Source organism: Pseudorca crassidens, chromosome 14 (genome assembly GCF_039906515.1).
Source record: "Pseudorca crassidens isolate mPseCra1 chromosome 14, mPseCra1.hap1, whole genome shotgun sequence".
NCBI classification, from domain to species: Eukaryota; Metazoa; Chordata; class Mammalia; order Artiodactyla; family Delphinidae; genus Pseudorca; species Pseudorca crassidens.
The window spans coordinates 12,040,292-12,061,101 of NC_090309.1; the positions used below are offsets into that span (position 1 = coordinate 12,040,292).

The following is a 20,810-nucleotide window of genomic DNA, read 5'->3' on the forward strand; positions in this document are numbered from 1 at the left end:
TACAGTTTGAAAAATGGGGAATTATTTAGTTTTGCTTAATGTAATGCCAGTATAAGGGAATCATGGGAAAAAACCCTCACAAGGTAGGTTGGACCAATGATAGAGAGCCTGACTTGCTTCTCTTAGTGAAGGACTGTTTGACTCCTGGCAGGAATCAGGGTCCACTTCACAGATAAGACAACGGAAGTTCTTTGAAGCCAGACATCTTCCCCAGAGAAGTTGTACTTTCCCCTGTTGTTTCTATTATTGGCAGTCACCTTCTTTTGTACATGAATCATTACTAAAAATTAAGAGGAAAATTGAATTAAGCTACCTTTAGTATCCTTTCATTGGAGGAAAGTGCTGTATTTCCAAACTCAAATTATAGGACTTCTTGGCAGTCCAGCGGTTGAGACTCCATGCTTCCACTGCAGGGGGTGTGGGTTCCATCCCCAGTCGGGGAGCTAAGATCCCAAGTTAAAAAAAAAAAATTATTACCATACATACTTTTTCACATAAAACGTCCAGCATACAGCAAAAGATAACCAGGCAACCAAAGGAAATTAAAGTGATAGGTTAAAAAAAAAAAATACAGGGGCTTCCCTGGTGGCGCAGTGGTTGAGAGTCCGCCTGCCGATGCAGGGGACACGGGTTCGTGCCCCGGTCCGGGAAGATCCCATGTGCCACGGAGTGGCTGGGCCCGTGAGCCATGGCCGCTGAGCCTGCGCGTCCGGAGCCCGTGCTCCATAACGGGAGAGGCCACAACAGTGAGAGGCCCGCGTACCGCTAAAGAAACAAACAAACAAACAAACAAAAAGCACAGCAAAATCATCAAGCAAGAAAAACTGACCTGCAAAGGCATCAGATACTAGACTTTTCAGATAAAGACTATCAAAAGCTGTACATGTTTGTGGTAGATTAATTCCCAAATGGCCAGTAGCAAAAATGATTGTAGTGGTTATGAATATTTCATCCTCAATTTGATATGTGTATGTGTACACATACATGTGTGTGAAACATAAATATGTATATTTTATATAATATATGAAATCTTCCCCCTCCCATTCTCCTACTAACACATGATATATTAATAGTAGTTAACTTTATATCTCATTACTCAAATATTTGATATGAAAGGAGTGTGACTGAGCTAAAGGAAAAACTAGAAGAATAAACATCACCCAAAGATGGAAAAGAGAGTTTTTATCCTTTTTAGGGGAAAGGGTTAACATGTTTTTGGCTAAACATTGTGTAGCTGCATCATAATAGGCAAAGGCATGACTTTGCTATTGTTTTTATTCTGGATGGAAGTTAAGTATGAGTTAAAGTGGTACATATGGGTGCCTAGTTGAAAAGTGTGTACTTGGTGGTTTTCTAGTGTGTCATCTCGGCTGGGCTGCTCTACGTTTTACAGGATTCCTATCCTTGCATGTTTCCAGTTAGAATGGGCTATCAGAGAGATTTTTGCACAAAATTTGGAAGGTGGAAGTGAAACAGCAGTCATATTGTTTTTATACTCAGGAAGTTACTGCAGGGGTGACAGATGCTGGTGCAACACATGCACATAATCATTTATCTGCTAGTTCACCTTGCTGAAATGGGGCAACAATCAGACCTTCAGCTGACACACCTTGTCACAGATCTTCCTTTAGCTTCTCCAAATTCTGGGCAAGGTATGTTTAGCTCCATGGTAAAAGGCACAAGATTCTCCTTCAAAGCACCCACATCATAAAAGTTGGATGTGGTGAGAGACTAATACAGGTTCTAGTTTGTCCTTAAGGATTCCAGTTCATTTCTACTCTCCTTCTTTACATCCAACTTCCCTTCCTGAACCCTTGCCTTGAAGATCTTAAGTTCTAGACTCAGACAAAAACTCTACAGAGATTATTTTAAACAGTTCCCACAATTGCATAAGACCAACTGCCTGTAAATCTATCTATCTCTTAGTGATTCTGCTTCTCTGACTGAACCTTGATTAATAAGACACTCTTTAATAGAAAACTAGACAGGGTGGAAGAGGAAATTAGTGAACTGGAAGACAAGTCAGAAGAAACTATGCAGAGAGACCTCCCCACCTTTAAAAAAAGAATCTATGAAAGGGACTATTAGAAATAGCAATAATAACTCAAAATGTCTAAATATAATTAACTTTAATCACAAGAAGAGAAAAAGAACAAGGCAGAGGAAATGTTTGAAGAGAAAATGCTATGATTTTCCAGAATTGATGAAACATACCAATCCACACATCAAGACACTCAACAAATACCCAGCAAAATAATTAAATGAAATTCACACCTAGACACATCATAGTGAAACTGCAGAAAAGTAGAGAAAAATTTTAAATCAGCCACAGAAAAAACAAGTAAATGTGTCAAAAAATTAGATGGATTGATGGATGGATAGAGGGAAATATAGATAACTAGTAGTACACTAAAGCAAATAGAGTAAAATATTAACAAAGTAACAAGAAACAGAAAATTGTGAGAAACCACTGGGGATCCAAGGGTAATGGTGGAGTTTGCGGGAGGAGTTGCTACTTTGAAATGTTGTCCATGGTGGGTGTCTTGGGCTTGTGATGGGGGCAGCTTGGGAGGTTCACGGGAGGAGAAAATAAAAAATAAACTTTTTTGAAACAGAATCACGAACATTTGAGAGAATTTATATTTTCTTAAGCATGCATGGAGTATTTATAAAAATTAATCATGTACATAAAACATCAATACATTTTAAAGAATAGATATTATATAGACCATGCCCTAGAACACATGATAGTTGAGCTAGAAGTTAAGGATGAAAGCTTTGGGCTATGAATTTCAGAGCAAGAAGCCAACAGGAGCCTGTGTTTATAATGACTTCTGTGAGCACTTGCATCAGTCTTGGACTCCTACCTCCAGATATATTGTTATTAAAGAAACTCAAAACCTGTTTTTAGTTAAGCCATATAGCTGAGTTTTCATTATATGCAGTCAAGTTCAATTTTAACTGAGTAAGCACCCGTGACCCCAATTAGTATCTTGATAAATGCAAACTTCACAAGTGCAAATTATTAGACGCTAAGCTCCATGAAAACAGACGTCCCAAGTAGTTTATCCACAACTCTGTGCTCAGAAAATAGCACAATATCTAAAGCATACTGACATGATCAATAAATCCTTGCTGAATAAACAAATCAGTGAATCAATACTTCTAAGATTAAAAGGTGAGGGTCAGGGATATATAGAGCTCAGCACATACCATTCCTACTACTGGAAAAAACAAACAAACAAACCAACCCACATTTCTACTGCAGGTGTACATAAGTGATATCCTAAAATAAAGACTATTGTTTTTTTGTTTTTTGCATCAGAAAATGCTTTCACAACTGCTGAGAGCTGCCTCTGAGTTCATTATCTTTGGGGAAGAATAATAAAGAATTTGGAGTCAAGTATTTAAGAAACAGGCTTAAGGAAGTTCTGATGACTTTTTTTTCTTTTTTTTCTGCACTGTGGACCTTGGGAATCTTAGTCTCCCAACCAGGGATTGAAGCCTCACTCTTAGCAGTGAAAGCTGGGAGTCCTAACCACTGCACAGCCAGGGAATTCCCCTGATATGACTCATTGACCTCTGAATTCTATGTCTGAGACAGACACCTGAAGTGTATTATGGACCAATCCTGACCTTTTCCATCTGAGGCTATCAGAGAGCATGAACTAGAGAAGGGACCACCGCCGTCTTTTCTGGAGATGGAGCCTGCCATCTGTGTCAGTATCTTAAACTCATTTGGAGGCAACATTTTGAAAGCACTTTTGCAAAGCCTGGGCTAATATGCAGGTGCTTGTTTTTCTTTGGAAAATTTCCGAAGAATGTGATTAAAACAGGTATTTATTTGTAAAGCCCACCCCACCCCACCCCCCGCCAGAGACTGGGAGACAGGCTCTTATCTTCCTGATGATTACATTTCAAAGGAATGGCTTTTAGGTCCTTGAGAAAGACAGTCCTGAATTGGAGGAGAAACAAAAGTACAGGGGGCAGGGGCCTGTGTCAGGTGTTGGCGAGAACAAACAGTAATTCTCCTGGCAGCATTGAGCTTTCTCAGACGGGCGTTTTAATGGGAGGTGGGAGTCCTCCTAAGGGTCTGGTCTTATGCTGCTAGAAGTCATGCTAGAATATAGCTATCTCTTGGGGCAGAGGTTTCCCTGGAGTTGTTATGCACAGAGAGTTCTGCAGTTCTTATGGTCCATCTTTCAATGTTAGGTAACATTTACGAGGTTGAAAACTAATGATCTGTTTTAATCTGTGATGAATGCATGCCTTCTTAATTTAGGCAGTTAAAGGTGAGGAATGCTGAGCTTGGATTAGCCCTCAACTTAAATATATTTTATCTAACATCTCTGAGCACTTTTAGATTCGAAACACAGAGCTTCAAAGGAGCACCACCCCCCGCCCTCCATACCACCCACATTGTCACTCCCTTTCAGCTACCCAAGGGAAAAGAAAAGACCAGGGCCTGATGCCCTATTAAGTGGTGTGCATCAGGGTTAGGAAGGAGGCTTTTCATCTAGGGAGAACTGTATTCATTGTTCCACACCACAGTAAACCAAAGACCCTAAAGTTCGAAAGAGATCCTGATGCCCCCAGATACAGGGGAGAGGAAAAACTGAAGTGCAAAGAAGGAACAGCAACTGTTTACCTCAAACGTCCTCGGAAAACTGCAAAGAAATGTCTCTCCTAATTAGCTACAGTAAGATCTAAGTAACACAGCTACAAGAGACAAAGTAGAGATTCTAATGCAACTCCAAACGCTCATATAGCTGCTTTTGAAAGTTTCCTAGAAATGTATTATGTCCAAACGTGGCAGGTGCCTCCAGAATTATCCATCAGTGTACATCTCCTGTCAACGGCTGCATTCAACTTAGAAAAAAAGAAAGAAGTGCGATTTTTTTTCAATACACATAACCACATTTTTTAATTGAAAATTTAATCTAATTGCATTTGCTTCTAAATGCACTGCACTTATGCATCAGCAAAACACATTTACTCAAAGGAAGTCAGATATTTGAGAGGATTAATCAATCCATCACGTTAATAAAAAACAAGGACCTTCCTTCAAAACTAAGGTAGCGCACTACAGGCCAAAATGTTGTCATTAAAAATTCTTTCTCTGAAGATCACGTTCATAAGTGCAAAGAAATGTAATAGCTAGTTGTTTTTATTTATAAAATATTCGTATGTATTTTGCATATCAACGTTTTTATGAAATCATTGAAAACCTATGATTCTTTTAACGATTTTTCTGTCATTATTAACAACCGGGTAGGTAAATTTAGTATTAAATAACAGAAAAAGTTACATGCCAAGTTTTCCTCACAACGTGATTCTGAGTATTAAACATTACAAAAAGAGACATTCGCTACAACCTTGAACGAGAAAGTACATTTCCCCGTTATTTAAGCAACCAAGGTTTTTTGTTTTTTAATGACGACTCAAAAAAAAGAATAAATGACGACCCAGCAGCCGCGAGTTATTACCCCACCCGGGCTCACAACCGCTGGCTTTAAGGGCCCGTTTGTTAGGGCACGTTTGAAACTCCCCATCACTGGGAGGCGTCGTCTCGCAGGGAAAACCTCGGACCGGCGCGGACCGGCCCCGGAGGCGCGGAAGGACCGCAGGTCCCGCGGAACGCCACCCCCACCCCCTGAACTACAAGCGCCGCCCGGCATCGCCATCAGAGACTGCCTCCTCCGCCGCTTCGCAGGGGAAGCGTGAGAGCTCGCCCCCGGAGGTGATTGACGGGGCGTCTCCTCCAATGGGCGCCGCGCTCGGCCCCGGCGGGCTGGGCAAGGGCCGCGGCACGCGGAGGAATCTCTCCTGCCCTTTAGTCCCGGGCTAGGTGTTGCGGCAGGCGCCATTTTACCGAGTCGCCTGTCGCGGGTGCCGCCATGTTGGTGAGGAGAAATCACCGTTACGGCCACTGTCCAAATCCCCGCGTCGCTGCGCGCCGCCCGCCCGCTCCCAAGCCTCAGCCACCGGCGGCGAATAGAGACTAAAGCGGCAGCGCCGGCAGCGCGGGGCCGTGGCCCAGTGTTTGCAGTTAGAGCCCCACCTCTCTGGCGTGGTTGTTAATAGACTGGAAAGTCTGTGTCTGTGTCGCTCACTAGTAACCGTGAGTTTTTACCACTTCGTCACCTCCCGGCGGCGGCCGGGAGCAGGTACCCGCAGGCGGCGCAGGGATCCTCCCCGCGCCCCGCCGCCGCCGGCCTCGCAGACCTGCCCTCCAGCCCCGCCCCGTTCTTGACCAAACATGACAGACTCTGAACATGCAGGGCACGACAGGTCGGGAACCCTTCTTGTCTGTCTTTCTGTCGGCTGAGAGGAGGGGTCTGGGGCGGCGGGAGCGGGCCGGGGCCGCGCGCCTCCTGCATGACTTAGACGTCTCTGTGTGGCTCCGTCCGTCCCATGACGTGCGCCCGGATGGAGAGCCCGGGCCCGCGGCCGCGGGGAGGCCGGCCCGGCCGCGCCCGCCTCCCCGCGCGGGGTCCTTCCCGGCCGGCCCCGCCCCCGGCCGCACGTGCGAGCCCCCCGCCCCCGGGCGGGCTCGGCGGCGCCGGGCGGTTCCCGCGCGCCGGCTCGGGGCTGCGGTCCAGCCCGCGCTCGGAGGAAGCGGTTCCCGGTGCGGGGCCCGGCGTCCCCGTCCGACGAGGACCCGCCAAGAATTGTCAATAACTGGTGATTTATTTGACTACTACCCTAGTACACTCCTAAAAATAAACATGAGTGGTTTTTCGGTCTTTTTCTAGGAAAATTTTAAGCAGCTCCTAAAGGCCGTGTATCTGTACAGGCTTACCCCTCGCAATTTGAAATGGCAAGTTTCAAATGTTAACACAAAATAGTTAGACTTTGCAAACCTGAGTGTAGCACAGATCTCTCCTAAAGTAAAAACTCCATGGATTGTCCAGTCTAGCCCGATTTTCTAAATGCTGTGATGTATCATTTGAACATTTAACTGAGATTCTGATTTTTTATCTTTACTATGGCTTAAGAGACCCATTCTTCGTTCCGTTTAACGGTTTGCGGGTATTTACTATTTTAAATAGCGCAAGTAGCATCCTTAAGTTTCGGTTAGGTTTTGAATTCATATTGATATCCATCTTAATCGTTAGAAGAGAAAGGGTGGGCTTTCATTCATTAAAATTGCTGGAACAAAATCCATTGCATCTGATTCTTATTTAGAATATTTAAAAGGTCCAGAACCCGGCAGTTACTCCCTTGTGAATAGCATTAATCAGAAGTATACATTGTACTCTAGGCTGTATACAAATTGCTGAAGTTTTACCTGTGAAGTAATGTGACCTGCTTTGGTAAAGTATACCAAACACTTTTTCTTTTTTTTTTTTAAATCCAAAAGCAGAAATCACAAACATTACTGAAATTTGAAATATCGAAATATCTGGCAACTTTGAGAGGGATAAAAATGTTATTTTAACAACCTTGGTACCGTAATAATAAATGTAGACGGCCAGAAGGCAAGTTAGTTAAACGTGTCGTAATTTTTAGAAAGTCAAAAATGCTCTTAAAAAAAATTATGGGTATGTAAGCTTGCACTTGACACATTTTTCATGATTATTTTACATTATCCTGTTATTAAAATGAGAAAATTCTTGGAATGGGTTAACTAATAACCTGCGAAGTTTCCCACTCTGAGTATCTGTGGACAAACCAATGATGGGGTTTTGCTAATGCAGCCTAAAATTCATTCTTTTGTGTGAAAGAAGGAAATCTGTTCTCTGTTAGTTCACAGAGAAACTTCAATATGTAGAATTATGTATTCTACTTAAGGAAGCAACCATGTTGCCAAATTCAGATATCGAATTTTCTAGTAAGGAACTGTGATGCTGGACTTTAAAAAGAATTTGAAATTTTAAAATACTGAATTAGAAATTAAAAATAAAAATTTAAATAATTCTTTGTAAGATATATAACCAGCTTGGCGATAGGAAGTAGGGATTAAGCAGTAGTGTATTTAGTCTTTTTTTGTTTTATATTAGGAGTAAGAAAACTATTTTCTGGTGATTTCTGAAGCAAAAAGATTAGCTCTGTTTTAATTTATCCATTTGTTAAGTGACAGTATTATTCTGAGGCAAGAAGGTTTATCTTTTTCACACTTTTTTAAGTCAACCTACATGAAAAACAAAACAACTATATCTAAAAACAAAGTGAACTAGGATTCAGGAGAAATGGTTCTGGCTCCAGCTTTGCTACTACTTAGCTTTGTGAACTTGAGCAGGCTTAGTTTCTTAATTGTTAAGAGGGTTGTATAAGAATTTTTCGACTTCTACAGGATCAGTGGTTCTCAACCTTCTCTGGGGAGGTTTTTAAAAAATGTTGAAATCGTTTCCATTGGTCTGAGCTTTAAGATTTTTTAAAGCTCCTCAGGTAATTCTAACATGTATCAAATTGAGAACCACTATACTAGGTCAATATTAGCTAATCATCAGAATCACTTTGCGGAATAAAGATTTTTGTCCTGTCCAGAGCAACTGAATCAAAATCTCTAGGTGGGAAAAGAAATCTCTAGGGGAGGATTGTGGTAATCTGTATTTTTAATGGGCTCCCTGGGTAATTTTTAAGAAATTTGGGAAAAAATGGACTAATCTGTGGAATCCCAAAATATTCTGTGCTTTCATACTATAGTTACTTTATACTGTGATAAAACTTTCGATGAGTTAAATGGAGAAGATATATGAATTCTGGTATTTGGAGCTTGGCATTGTCTCAAGGATATTCTTTTTTTGTCATTTTTGAAAATTAAGATATTGGAAAAAAAGATACAGGAAAAAAGTTAAATCTATGATTTTTATTTACAACTGCTATAATTATACAAATTAAAATATTACTATGATGGTTTACATGAGAATGAGATTCTACATGTAAATGGAAATTCACAGAATGAACAATTTTTTCTTTTAAAAAATTGTTTTCTTGTACGTGTTTTATATGGTGAACATTTTGCATAAGATTTGTTTGCCAAATTAGTTAACTTAAAAAAAAATACCCATTTGTACTTTCCTTTAAATATTTTCATGCCTGGAGTGAAAACATTGTATTTTTATAAAGTGTTATTAATATAAAAATACCTATAAATGAACTTGTGACTATGTAGACTGTTAGAAGAGGACTTATGCATAGATCTTTAGAATTAATAGAGGTGGAGAAGGAGTTGGAGCAAGTCAAAGGGAGATAAAGGTCTTGTCTCTCTTTGCATTCAGTTCTTCCCTTTCAGCCAGTTCTCTTAGGCACAGCTCCAGCCACCTAGCTTTATATTTCAGCTGGATGTTGACCTAATTAAAACAACTCACAGATAACTCTTAAAGGCTAAATAGTATGAGGCCCTGCTCTGGACACAATACAGTTGAGAAGGAAAGATAAATATATGCCCAGGTAATTGTTACATATTTTTTGAAATATGCTAAAGGTCAAAAGTTTTAAGGGCCTACACTGGGGAAAAGGATAATTTTAACATGATCAGTATGAGAGCTTGTGATTCTCAGAGTCTGATAGGAGGTATGGGTAATACTTTCCTTTGGGAGGAAGTTATTCTTTGCCCATGATGAACAACCTTCCCACCTTCTTTCCCTCCTCTCCCCGCTTTCCTTCCTCATGTAAACCGAGATCACCAAAACTCCAGCTAGTCAGAATTGTAGTAGTTTATATTTCCCCTTCCTTTCCCTCCCCTTCTTTTCCCTCCCCCACATAGCGATTGAAACCTTACACGGGAGAGTATGAAGAGGTGAGGGTGAAGAAGATGATTACACTTTCCATTTGTAACAGGGCTTTCCTTTGATTCGCACATTAATCCCATGAGGTAATATCGTATTGCAATGTTCAGTAATTTCTCTGAGATCCCACAGATAGAGCCTAGGTAAGAATCCAGAATGCAAACTCCTACCTGCAGTGTTAGTTTTAACTCTTCATTAAGTTTGCATGGGGAAGTAATCCAGTAAATTCTAGCCTTTACTTCTTGAATTGTTTGGGATTGAAATGTGGTATATTTAAGAGAGCTCCGTTTTCTGAATGAAACCTTGGTTGTGATCCTAGTTTTTCCTCTAGCTTGGTTAATGCTCTCTTCTTTTTCATGATTATTTTTCTTATTTGTGAAATGAGGTAGTTGAACTAGATTACTTCCAATCTCCCTTCCTACTTTAAGAAGTCAATAATTTTCATTTAAAAAGTTGCAGATGCCTTTTCTTACATCAGAGTTCACTTTGATTTCCTACACAATGTCTGGTTTTACAAACAACCAGTCAAATCATTATGCTGTACCCCTTAAACTTACACAGTGCTGTATGTCAATTATATCTCAATGAAACTGGAAGAATAAATTAACTAATTGCCTAGTGAGGGAAGGCATTGACTCCAGTAAAGGAGAGATTGGTAAATTTCCAAAATTCACAGAGTAAATCAGTGGGAGCTCAAATAATGACTCCAGAGCCCACACTTTTATGGTAGAATAGACATCTTCATCACATGAGGATGTATATGTATATCAGAATGCCAATTTATTCACGTAAAACGAGTTTTTAAGGTGTCCTAAGTTAATTATCATTAAAATTATAACGTAAAACCACATAAAAATAACAATCTGTTTATAAAAGTGGTACAAAAATAAAGAACCTAGATTTAGAATTCATGATACTCAATATTATACATATGTTGCTGTTTATAATTAATGTACTTGAATTCATTTGGTCCATATAGAAAGAACAGATATTAATGTCTTCATTTTATAGTTTTGGAAATAGATTTAGAGGGTAAATAACTTGACCAAGGTGGCTAAGCAGCTGAGAAGCACAATCTGTGTCTTACGGCATTCGGTTTCAGTACTCTTTATGTTGCCTCCATTTTGTCATAAAGATAGGAAATCTGATAGCAGATGCTGGGTTGGATTTGGGACACTTAAAAGTTTTTTTTTTTTTTGAGGTATTGATCACAGGCAATTTCATTGTAGTTCATTATAAATTCATCTTATATGACAAAGGGTTTTTCTAAATCTTAAAACATTAAAATGGAATTTATAAAGAATATTACTTTTTTCACATTATTTTAAAAGGGATTATGAAATCAATTAAATTAACTTAAATCTACAAATTTTTAACTATAGAAAACACAAGTTTCAAACTGTTAAGGGAATTCATTGAAAATTCGTAAGAGGTCAGAAGAACCGTTACCTCTTTGCTTGGATTTTCCTTGAATACTTGCAGCTGACAATAAAATGTTAGCTCACTGGTACTTGTGTGTGGGGTTAAGTTCTTTATAACCTCTACTCTTTGGCCTATAAAGGAGGTTGTGGGTTGATTTCTTTTCTACACCCTTGGAGTACATAGGAGTCTGTTTTAAAATTATGTTTTGTGCAAGCAAATGAAAATGAAATAGAATAACGCATCTAAGTTAGAAATACCTACATATTTGACTTTATATATATATTACATATATATATATATATATATATACACACACACCATTTTTTTCCCCGAATGCCAAATGTCCAAGTGTGAAAACCAGTATTTGACTAACGCTAGGGCTGAAGCCATAGATTAAACTTTTGAAATATGTGAATAAATCTGAAATATTGTCCCTCAATTTATTATTAGAAATTTTAGAGATCTGATTTTTAAAATAGGACATTACAGTACAGTAACAATAATTTTCAGCACTGCCTCTTGTTAGGTGCTCCTGTGATTACTGTAATGCACATGATAGTGAATGGAGGGTCATTTTCAACTGAGATTAGTGGAATTCAAGATAGTTGAGGGAATTTTTTTTCCTCTAACGTTTTCTTTTTTATATATTTTTTAACTCTCTGGGGCAAACATGATTGATTACGTTGCACATAACTGGAGTTTTTTCTCCTCATGAAATTTTGAGGTAGCAAAGTTAACATTCTGTTTTTCATTTATCCATAAAAGATGTGAACTCCCAAATGGCATTTTTTTCTTGAAAGATTTATGGAATTAAATAATTAAAAACTAAACATAGTCTTTAGAAGTTATTTTGTTCAATGATGTCGATATTAGTATGCCAATAATTGAACAAAGTTAGAATTATGACATAATTTCTATTATTCTACTTTGCATTTTTTATTTAAATTTTTATAATTATTTGTCAGTTCAAAAAGGATATAATATTCTTTCTAAAGTCATCAGCTAACTCTTGCAATATTATTACACTATTTGACTATTTGAAAATTCGTATGTAAAATAGCTTTCATAATCATCAATTGTGACATTTTTCTCTTGCATTAATAATGTACGTTTATACTTCATCTAATTCATAAATTGTCAATATATAAAGCACACAAGGAGATTCTAGTTCTAAATTGCACCTAAAATATCTTCTTAACTTGGAAAGTGAATATTCAGATACTAACAGTAAATTCACTTGATACAGCCTTTTAATATATGACCTTGTTACACTAAACTAATGATCACACAATCCCTGATCATGTCACATTCAGGGATACCAGAGCTGACTTGAAGCAGGCCAAGGTAGAACGAAGAAAGGTACTTTAGTTGGATACTTCAGGCAAAGCCTATTTTGGATTTAAACAATATATATACTCCCACCACATTCCCCAAATCCTGGAGCCCCAGTTCCTCATATTATAGTTAATGTGGTTATCAGTTAATTTGGGATATTGGACACTTATATACCAAGTATCCTTTTTGGATATTATTGGGTCACAGGCAGTTTTACCCAGCTCATTATAGATTCATTCAAGACTTCTTCAACTTTTCTTTTGATATCATGATGCCTAGAAGATTGTTTTCTGGCTTTCAAATTCTAAGGGTGTTTTATTTGCTGAGATTCGTTTCAGTTGGATTTCTAGCTTCTCTGGTCAACATCAGAGGACCTAAATCAAAAGGATAAATTGAAAGGGAATGAAAGTAAATGAATTTTAGCTTAGTGAGATAGCAAAGATAGTGAATGAAATATAAAAAAGAATTTTAGGGAGAGGCCTAGTGGTTAGGATTCTGGGCTTTCACTACCGTGGTCTGGGTTCATTCCCTTGTCGGGGAACCAAGATCGTGCAAGCCACATGGCGGGGCCAAAAAAAAGGAATTTTTTAAATGTAGTCTCAAAAAAAACTATGGCAAGCTAATTCAGTTTTAATTATGTTATAGTCTCTGCTCATGGCATAAAGGATGTTTGAGGAATAGTATGGTTTTCCTTCATGATGTTAAACATACAAGTTTAAGGATGCGTTAAATAAATTTAATTTCATAAATTGATACACAGCAGTACCTATTCTAGCTGGCATTGGATGGGGGCAGGGAATTAAGCATTAGCAAAGATTTTATCAGAAACCAAATTTGTGAATTTTTTTGAAGGAACTCTTAAAATACATGGCATGCCTTCCTGTCTTACTAAATAGTTACTGATTTAGCTTTTTCTTAGTTACTTAGAATCATCATGAATATGTATTGTCATCATAATCCCTCTGAATACTAGGTATTATACTCCATCTTGTGTCTTGCTGCATTCAGGAGACTTTGGAAATATGGAAGCTTTCACACAGACTGTCATTGCTAGGTGTTGCTTAATGATAAGTAGAAATGCCCTCAGGAACAGACTCCAAAGTTAGTCTACCCCAGATTCCTTTCTGCTTCTACTTGTTTCAGATAGTTTTTCATTGTTATTCTCTGAAGGAAAATAAGAGAAATTTCCCGTTACAATCCATGCCCCTTGGATTTATAACCTTTCCCAGTTTCTGTGGAAGTACCTGTAGTCTAGCATACCCATTTTATTCAAATGCATGTATTTCAAGTAGATCACAAGAAGAAAGGAAACTTGTTGAGGGCTGTCTCCTAGGTACAGTGCTAAGTAATTACCTAACTTTATCTCACTTACTCCTTAACTCTGTGCTGGTAAATTGATTCATTACATTTTGTAGTTGAGGAAACTGAATATTAGAGGTTGAGATCATTTGTTCAAGGTTATATACCTAGAAACAGAATTTGAAGCCACATCCTTCTGGCTCTAGAACCTTTCTTCTTCTGCCCTACTATGATTATTTTTAAGTATTCAGTTTTAACATATCACAAGTTTAAAGCATTATATAGTCCTTTTAAGAAATCTGTTGTTGGTTACTTGTTTAACACTCCTACTTTAATTTCCAGGTTCAGGTGACCTCACTTTGCCAGAGCCCTGGGTCCTCATTAAATAAGAGAGGTTTTTTGCCTGTTTGATTTTGGTTTGGGTCAAAGCCAACTACCTTATTAAGTATTACACATTCTTTTCTGGATGTTGGTGCTTAGCCCCGTCTTGTTTTAATTGAATGGCAAGCCTTAGTAATAACATAGCAATTTTCGTTTCTTGCAACATTCCTCTCTTTTCTTCCCCTCTCTGACTTTGATGTAGAGAATTTCATTTGGTAGGCGGTTACCTGGACTGCACCCCTTTTTATCAGCTTGCTTGGAACCCTGAAATGAAATAGGGAGACCCATTTTCCAGCTCTCATGATTTGATCGAGTCTTTTTTTTAATCTGTTCAATAAAAAAATTTTCCTTTGAGCACTTAAAAACAGACTGTTCATTAAAAAGAAAACCCTATATCATCAATCCAACTGGTCTAGCCTGGTAGCTCTGTTTCCTGACAGATCTTAAAATAACTCCTGTGGAATTTAAGTAACTCACATTTACTCTTTTTTTAATTAATTTTTATTGGAGTATAGCACATTTACTTTACGTGTCAGAAATGCAACTTCCAGACCGCAAGTTTCTCTGTATCATCTCTTAAAATACCACCCAAATCATGTGTTGATGAAGTTTTTTTCCCCAAATTTTATTACTTTAAACATACAAAAATGTTGAAAAAATTTTTACAGTAAACACCCTCATGTGTTAGCCACCATTTGGTATGATTCTTAATCTCTATATCAGCTACTATTAAGGGGTTTAGCTATTTGCACTTTCTTCCTAAGACTAAACACATGTTGTGACTATTATAGCAACAGGGTTAAGAAAGATGGGCCTGGGAATCAGACGGCCTAGGCTGGGTTCTAGCTCTGTCATCTACTAGCAGAGGTAGTTAAGCTTTTTGTCTCCTTTCTTCACCAGTTTAATGGGGATAATAATAGTTACAGTTGACCCTTGAACAACACTGGTTTGAACTGCCTGGGTCCACTTCCACTTGGATTTTTTTTCCCAATAGGAAAGACTACGTACTACACGAACCTGGGTTGGTTGAATCTGCAGATACGGAACCATGGTTTTGAGGAACTCAGATATAGAGGGCCGACTATAAATTACGCGTGGAGGGTCGGCACCCCAACCCACATGTTGTTCAAGGGTCACCTGTATTTCATAGAGTTAACATGAGGGTAAAATGAACTGACCCAACATGCCTGGCAGCCTAGTAAGTGCTCAGTAATTGTTGACAATCGTATTATATGATGATATAAAAATAATTTTATTTTTTGACTACCAATTTGGATTGAGATGTTATTTTACTTCAGAATTAATATTAGTTTATCATGAACACATTAGCTGGAATTGAAGATAGACAAATAGTGAAATAATTAGATGACGAAAAGTATAGACGAAAAATTGCTGAGGAATTTTTTTTTTTTGCGGTACGCGGGCTTCTCACTGTTGTGGCCTCTGCCGTTGCGGAGCACAGGCTCCGGATGCACAGGCTCAGCGGCCATGGCTCACGGGCCCAGCCGCTCCGCGGCACATGAGATCTTCCCGCACCGGGGCACGAACCCGTATACCCCTGCATCGGCAGGCGGACTCTCAACCATTGCGCCACCAGGGAAGCCCTGAGGAATATTTTTAAATTATTTGTTTAAGTCATATATCCATAATCCTCTGATGGCCCCAAGCTTTTGAAAGTTTCCAGGCAATATTTTGGCCTTTATGGGGAAACAGAGTTAACTTACTACAGCTAAAATTGAATCATTTACACTTTCTGTTTGTTCATATCTAGATTTGAATGCTTGCAGGACTAAGACAACCTGGTACTGTAGTAAATGGGGACTTGTAATGCTTCTTTAAAAGATAACCTTTAGTTTTATTTGTATCCTCTATTGTTTTTCTCTATTTTGTTGATTTATGTCCTCTTATGTATTATTTTCACTCTTCTTTTCAGTTTACCCATTTGCAAGTGCTTTAGTTGAATGTATAGATCATTTGTTTTTAATCTTTGTTATTTCCTGAAAATGTGTTTAAATAAAAGCATAAATCTCCCTCTAAGGACTCCTTTTCTTTGTTCAAAAGGTTTTTAATTTAATAACTTCATGGTGTACTCTGCACAAAATTTATACTGGGAAGTTCACCAGGAAGTTACATTGCTTGAATTTAGATGTTTCTTTATTATGCTACTGATACATTCATTACTGCATCAGGTAATTATAATGCCTTCTTTGAATAATTTGAGGCTTAAATGATTGGGATTACGTGCTGCTATGATAGAGAATATTAACATATTATTCATTCATATCCTTACTATTTTTAAGGGAAATCTTGACCCAATTCAAAGGAATGGTCACTTCAGCAATAATGAGGTGACATTTTAAAGGTATAAATCATGGGAATGTTTGTAATATTCACAGAGGATTGCCTGAAAGATAATAGTCTATTCATTTCTCGATATTAGTAGCTTTCAGCTAATTTTTTTTTTTTTTTTTGCCTCAACACTGTTGGAGAAAAAACATTCCTATCAGTAACAGAGTGATTGTATTCGAGTGGAGTGCGTCTAGTATCAGCATCTCCATATCTGTTCCATTCTTCTTTTGGATTGTTGCAGTGGCATCCTACTTTTGCTGTATCTGTTTTGTCTCTCCTCTAGATCTGTTTTTCACTCTCAATTAAATTTGTATTTCAAAATGGAGATCTAATTACAATGCCAAAATTTGTATTTCAAAATGGAGATCTAATTACAATGCCTCCTTTCCTGGAAAAAACACGTTCAGTGTTTTTTCATTTCTCTAGGATAAACTCCAAACATGCCCAAAGCCCTGCATGATCTAGTGCCACCCATCACTCCAGTATAATTATGAACCAGCTTCTCCCCTTTCCTCTATGATCCAGTGACACTGGCCTTGTCTCCGTTCCTGCCTCACTTCTCATACAAAGAAATTTTGCTCATCCTATTTTCTCTGTCTGCCAGAGGCCCTTCCCTACCCCTATTCTCCTAGGCTAACTCATCATCTCAGTTCATTCATGACTTCCTCAGGGAAAGCCTTCCAGACTTCCCTGACATGACTTTTCCCTATTGTGTACACTCGTAGCACTTTTACCTCCTTCGTATATGGTTGTTATTTTATATTTATTTGTGTGATTCTTTGATGTCTGTCTCCGCCATCACTAGATTGAAAACTTCATGAGAGAAGAAAGCCGTGTCTTTTTTGTTTACCATCGTATCCCCAGTTAGTAGTGAATAAATACGTTAAATGAATGAATGGCACTTTTTTTTTTTTTTTGCTGGGAGGGCAGAAGATTCTTATAAACATATAGTTTTTGAGAAATGCTGCTCTAGATGCTGTGGTTTTCATCCCTGGATTAAATCAGAACACCAGACAGTTGTGTACTTGGACAATATTACTTTGTTTCCTCATATAATTGCTTCTTCTCAATTCAACTTTGGCATCATGCCCTTGGTTCAAATTGGGGTATGCTGTAAGTGATAAACTGTTGTATGGACACTATTGAAGATAGTGTCCATTGTATCAAGTACTGCCCATTGTATCTGATAATATTTATAAGGACTCAGAGGAGAAATTTCTCTCCCTTCTTCCAGAAACAAAATTGTGCTTCTCTTGAGCAACTGATCTGTTCTTGTCCTAAAAGCACTGTTGTCTTATACCTTATCCTGTTTCCTAAAGCTCAGGGTCAAATTTGCAGCTTACATCTAGAAGTTAGTCCGGGATTTCTGGCATGCCGCTATGTAAACTAATCTTAGTCTTAGCACTGTTTTAAGCTTTAGAATTTTAACTGTGATTTATTTACATATTTTACAGTTTGTTCAATAAAAGTCTCTATAAATAGCTTCCAAGGAATAATAGAACTCTATCAGAACCTTAAAAAAAAAGGCAAAATTAATCTGTTAATCTGCTTGCTGGCTAAGAAACAAGTTCAGTGGGTCTCTCCATGCTGAAAGTGGAAGGGATAAAGAGGAGTATAAAATGTTTATTACATATTGGGAGGAATTCGAGATATTACGTTCTGATTGGTTCATTTGGGAAATAGAAATTCTTCCTTTTGATTTTTTTCTGCTTCTGTCACAAAAGCACAGGCATTGCTTTATGACGATGTCTGAGGAGGGATATGAAAGTGTCTGTTAGGCTCAAGGACACACAGCACTTTTTTTGTATGCGCATGTTGGGAACTTGGCAGAGCTTTAACAGTCTCCCCTTGTCCTACTCACGTAAACAGCAAGTTAACGTGTACGCTACGATCTTGTAGGAACTCTGATTAAAAAGGCCTTGGCTTAACTGAGTCCCTTTGTTCTCCTTCTGTTATAAAAATAAATTTTTGTACCATCTCATGAAATAACAGCTGTGCAGTAGCATATCTGACTCTGGAGACCAGGCATTGAAAGAAAAGTAAGAGTAGCCGTGACTGTTAAAAGGAGAAACTGGAAGGCACTTGAGAATGATGACCAAAGATTCCTCACTTGACCAGGAGGTTAGATGTTAAGGCTCCTGCTGAGTCCACATTTGATAGCCAAGTTGTCTTTTAGTTTGAGTATAGATTGGTCAACTTTCCTTATGGAATTATTCCATAAGAAGCAGGAAGTATCAACCATATTGTATATTTTTCTTGGCTTGCCAGGAAGAAGTCCAGGGCCATGCTGTGATCTACAACCACGTGGATCAATGACTTTAGTTTGTTGTACTTTTAGGGCTTTACAGTATTATTTATTCTTTCAGTCAATGTTAACAACACATTTTTGATATATTTTTCCAAGTTATATGACCCCCTTAGTTGAAGATAGAGCCCTAAGGATTCTAGCTTTAAGGGAGCAACAGTTTTTGTTTGTTTTTTTTTTCTCTAGGGAGATCAGTGTCCCTTCAGACACTCCCAGAGAAGCATGGTCTCCTGAAGGAGATAGGAAGGAAATACCTAAAAATGTCTAATTATTACATTGTTATATATACTTTTTATTTATATATGCAAGTTAGGTTTTGATGAAGTAAATATGTGAAACCATGTTGTTGATTCAGGAAATAAAGATTAGAAGGGCCACATATAGTTTTAAAAACAAAAGAGCAATTACTTGTAACAAAAGTAACAAAGGAATTCTGTTATCTCTGGGGTACAGATAACATACATAGAATTAAACAAAATTTGCAAAGATTGTCATAGGACTATGAAGGCTATTAGGCTAGTTAAAATATATAATTTTGCCCATATATTTGTACAAAATCCCATTCCTGAAGGAATTTGTATTTGGGTTGAGACTTTGACTAAGTTCTAAGACAGGCGTGGGGAGTAAAACAAACCAAGTGAAAATTGCCGTGGCTGTAGATAGTCATTTTAAAGGGATAAGCTGAGTTTCTGCAAACCAGTACATTCCAGAGGGTGTAAGAATGTATTGGGTAAAGGATAAGGATAAAAAGTGATTTGAAGGCTGGTAGGTATCCAGATTTTACCACTGGTAATTTGTAAAGACAAACTCTCTGAAACAAATGCTGATAAACCATCTAGGATGTAAATGTTCAAGGTCCAGTTTGGGATAAAAGCACAGAAACTCAAGTTAGGTAGCTCTTCCATGACCCCAATATGGCCAGCCAGTGTTTTCCTTGAGGGGAAATACCTAGTTTGGGAGGTATAAGGTAGGGAGTTAGGTTAGGGCTTAATCAAGAGGATCACACATAAGCTATACAGATTGAGGGAAACAATCAGAGCAGGTGTGGGCAAATCCTAGACCCAAGCAAGTTTTTTGTGACACCTGCTTACAGGTTCAGCGAGTAAGATTCAGAGAGTTTATTTCATACATAGACGACAAATTCAATATCAGCATCGGGTCAGCTTCTCGTGTCCCTTGTCCTACAGGATAACACTGAAATCAAAGAGACCAGAGGATCATAGGTAATGTGAGTGGTAGGGCACTCTTGTTGCTGAGGAACAGTTTCCATACTGCAGCTATGCAGTTTTTTTCAGCCTGCAGCTGTACACTTAGGAGTGGGCAAGGTGGAAAATCTAAGTCCTCACCGGAAGCAGGGAAGGTGGGTGAGAAATTGCCTTATAGCAGCCTCCCACGAAATAAGGAGGTGGGTGAGAAATAGCCTTGCAGCAGCACCTATCTTTCCATACTTCGGGGGGACCACAGGGCATCTGCTAAGGTTTAGGTCAGCCTGTGGTTGAGCCTTGCCTGTGTGGCCTATGTGGAGACATGTAGGGTTGCCAGGGCACTGGTACAGAGCAGTTCCTCTACATTTATCATCCATGGTAAGGGAGAAATGACAGGATGAATTAGAACAAAGCATGAAAAGTGCTACAAGCAATCATTTTCAAGCATCTAGAAAATTTGTGTTCTCTTGGTTTTAGGATAAGCAGTCTACTTCTATAAACTTGTCTACTCTGAAAAATGTCTTTTTTGTAGTGATCATTATCAGCTTATCCCAGGAAGCTTGTGTTCATGAGTAATATCTTTGTAATATCATCCATCAGGAGCACTTGTATAGTCTTTTTTTTTTTTTTTTGCGGTATGCGGGCCTCTCACTGTTGTGGCCTCTCCCGTTGCGGAGCACAGGCTCCGGACGCGCAGGCTCAGTGGCCATGGCTCACGGGCCCAGCCGCTCCGCGGCATGTGGGATCTTCCCGGACTGGGGCACGAACCCATGTCCCCTG

General features: G+C 38.6%; 1 protein-coding gene and 1 long non-coding RNA gene across 4 annotated transcripts in view; one reads left to right on the plus strand and one right to left on the minus strand.

Annotated features, from left to right (window-relative positions):
• LOC137205947 (uncharacterized) lies at nt 1-5,882 on the minus strand. Of its 2 annotated transcripts, none has more exons than XR_010934381.1 (3): nt 5,487-5,882; nt 4,649-4,869; nt 1-280 (listed from the first exon to the last, which is right to left on the minus strand). It is a non-coding gene; the product is annotated as an uncharacterized lncRNA (long non-coding RNA). The 2 variants fall into 2 exon arrangements; XR_010934382.1 differs by having other exon boundaries at nt 1-443.
• A 5-nt stretch (nt 5,883-5,887) lies between these two features.
• ZC3H6 (zinc finger CCCH-type containing 6) overlaps nt 5,888-20,810 on the plus strand; it is a 53,080-nt gene continuing 38,157 nt past the window's right edge. The window contains exon 1 of one of the 2 annotated variants that reach the window (XM_067704388.1): nt 5,888-6,291. In XM_067704388.1, coding sequence (XP_067560489.1) covers nt 6,260-6,291 — 32 coding nt within the window. In that variant the 5' untranslated portion in view covers nt 5,888-6,259. The remainder of the gene's footprint in view (nt 6,292-20,810) is intronic. The other variant, XM_067704390.1, reaches the window with a different exon arrangement.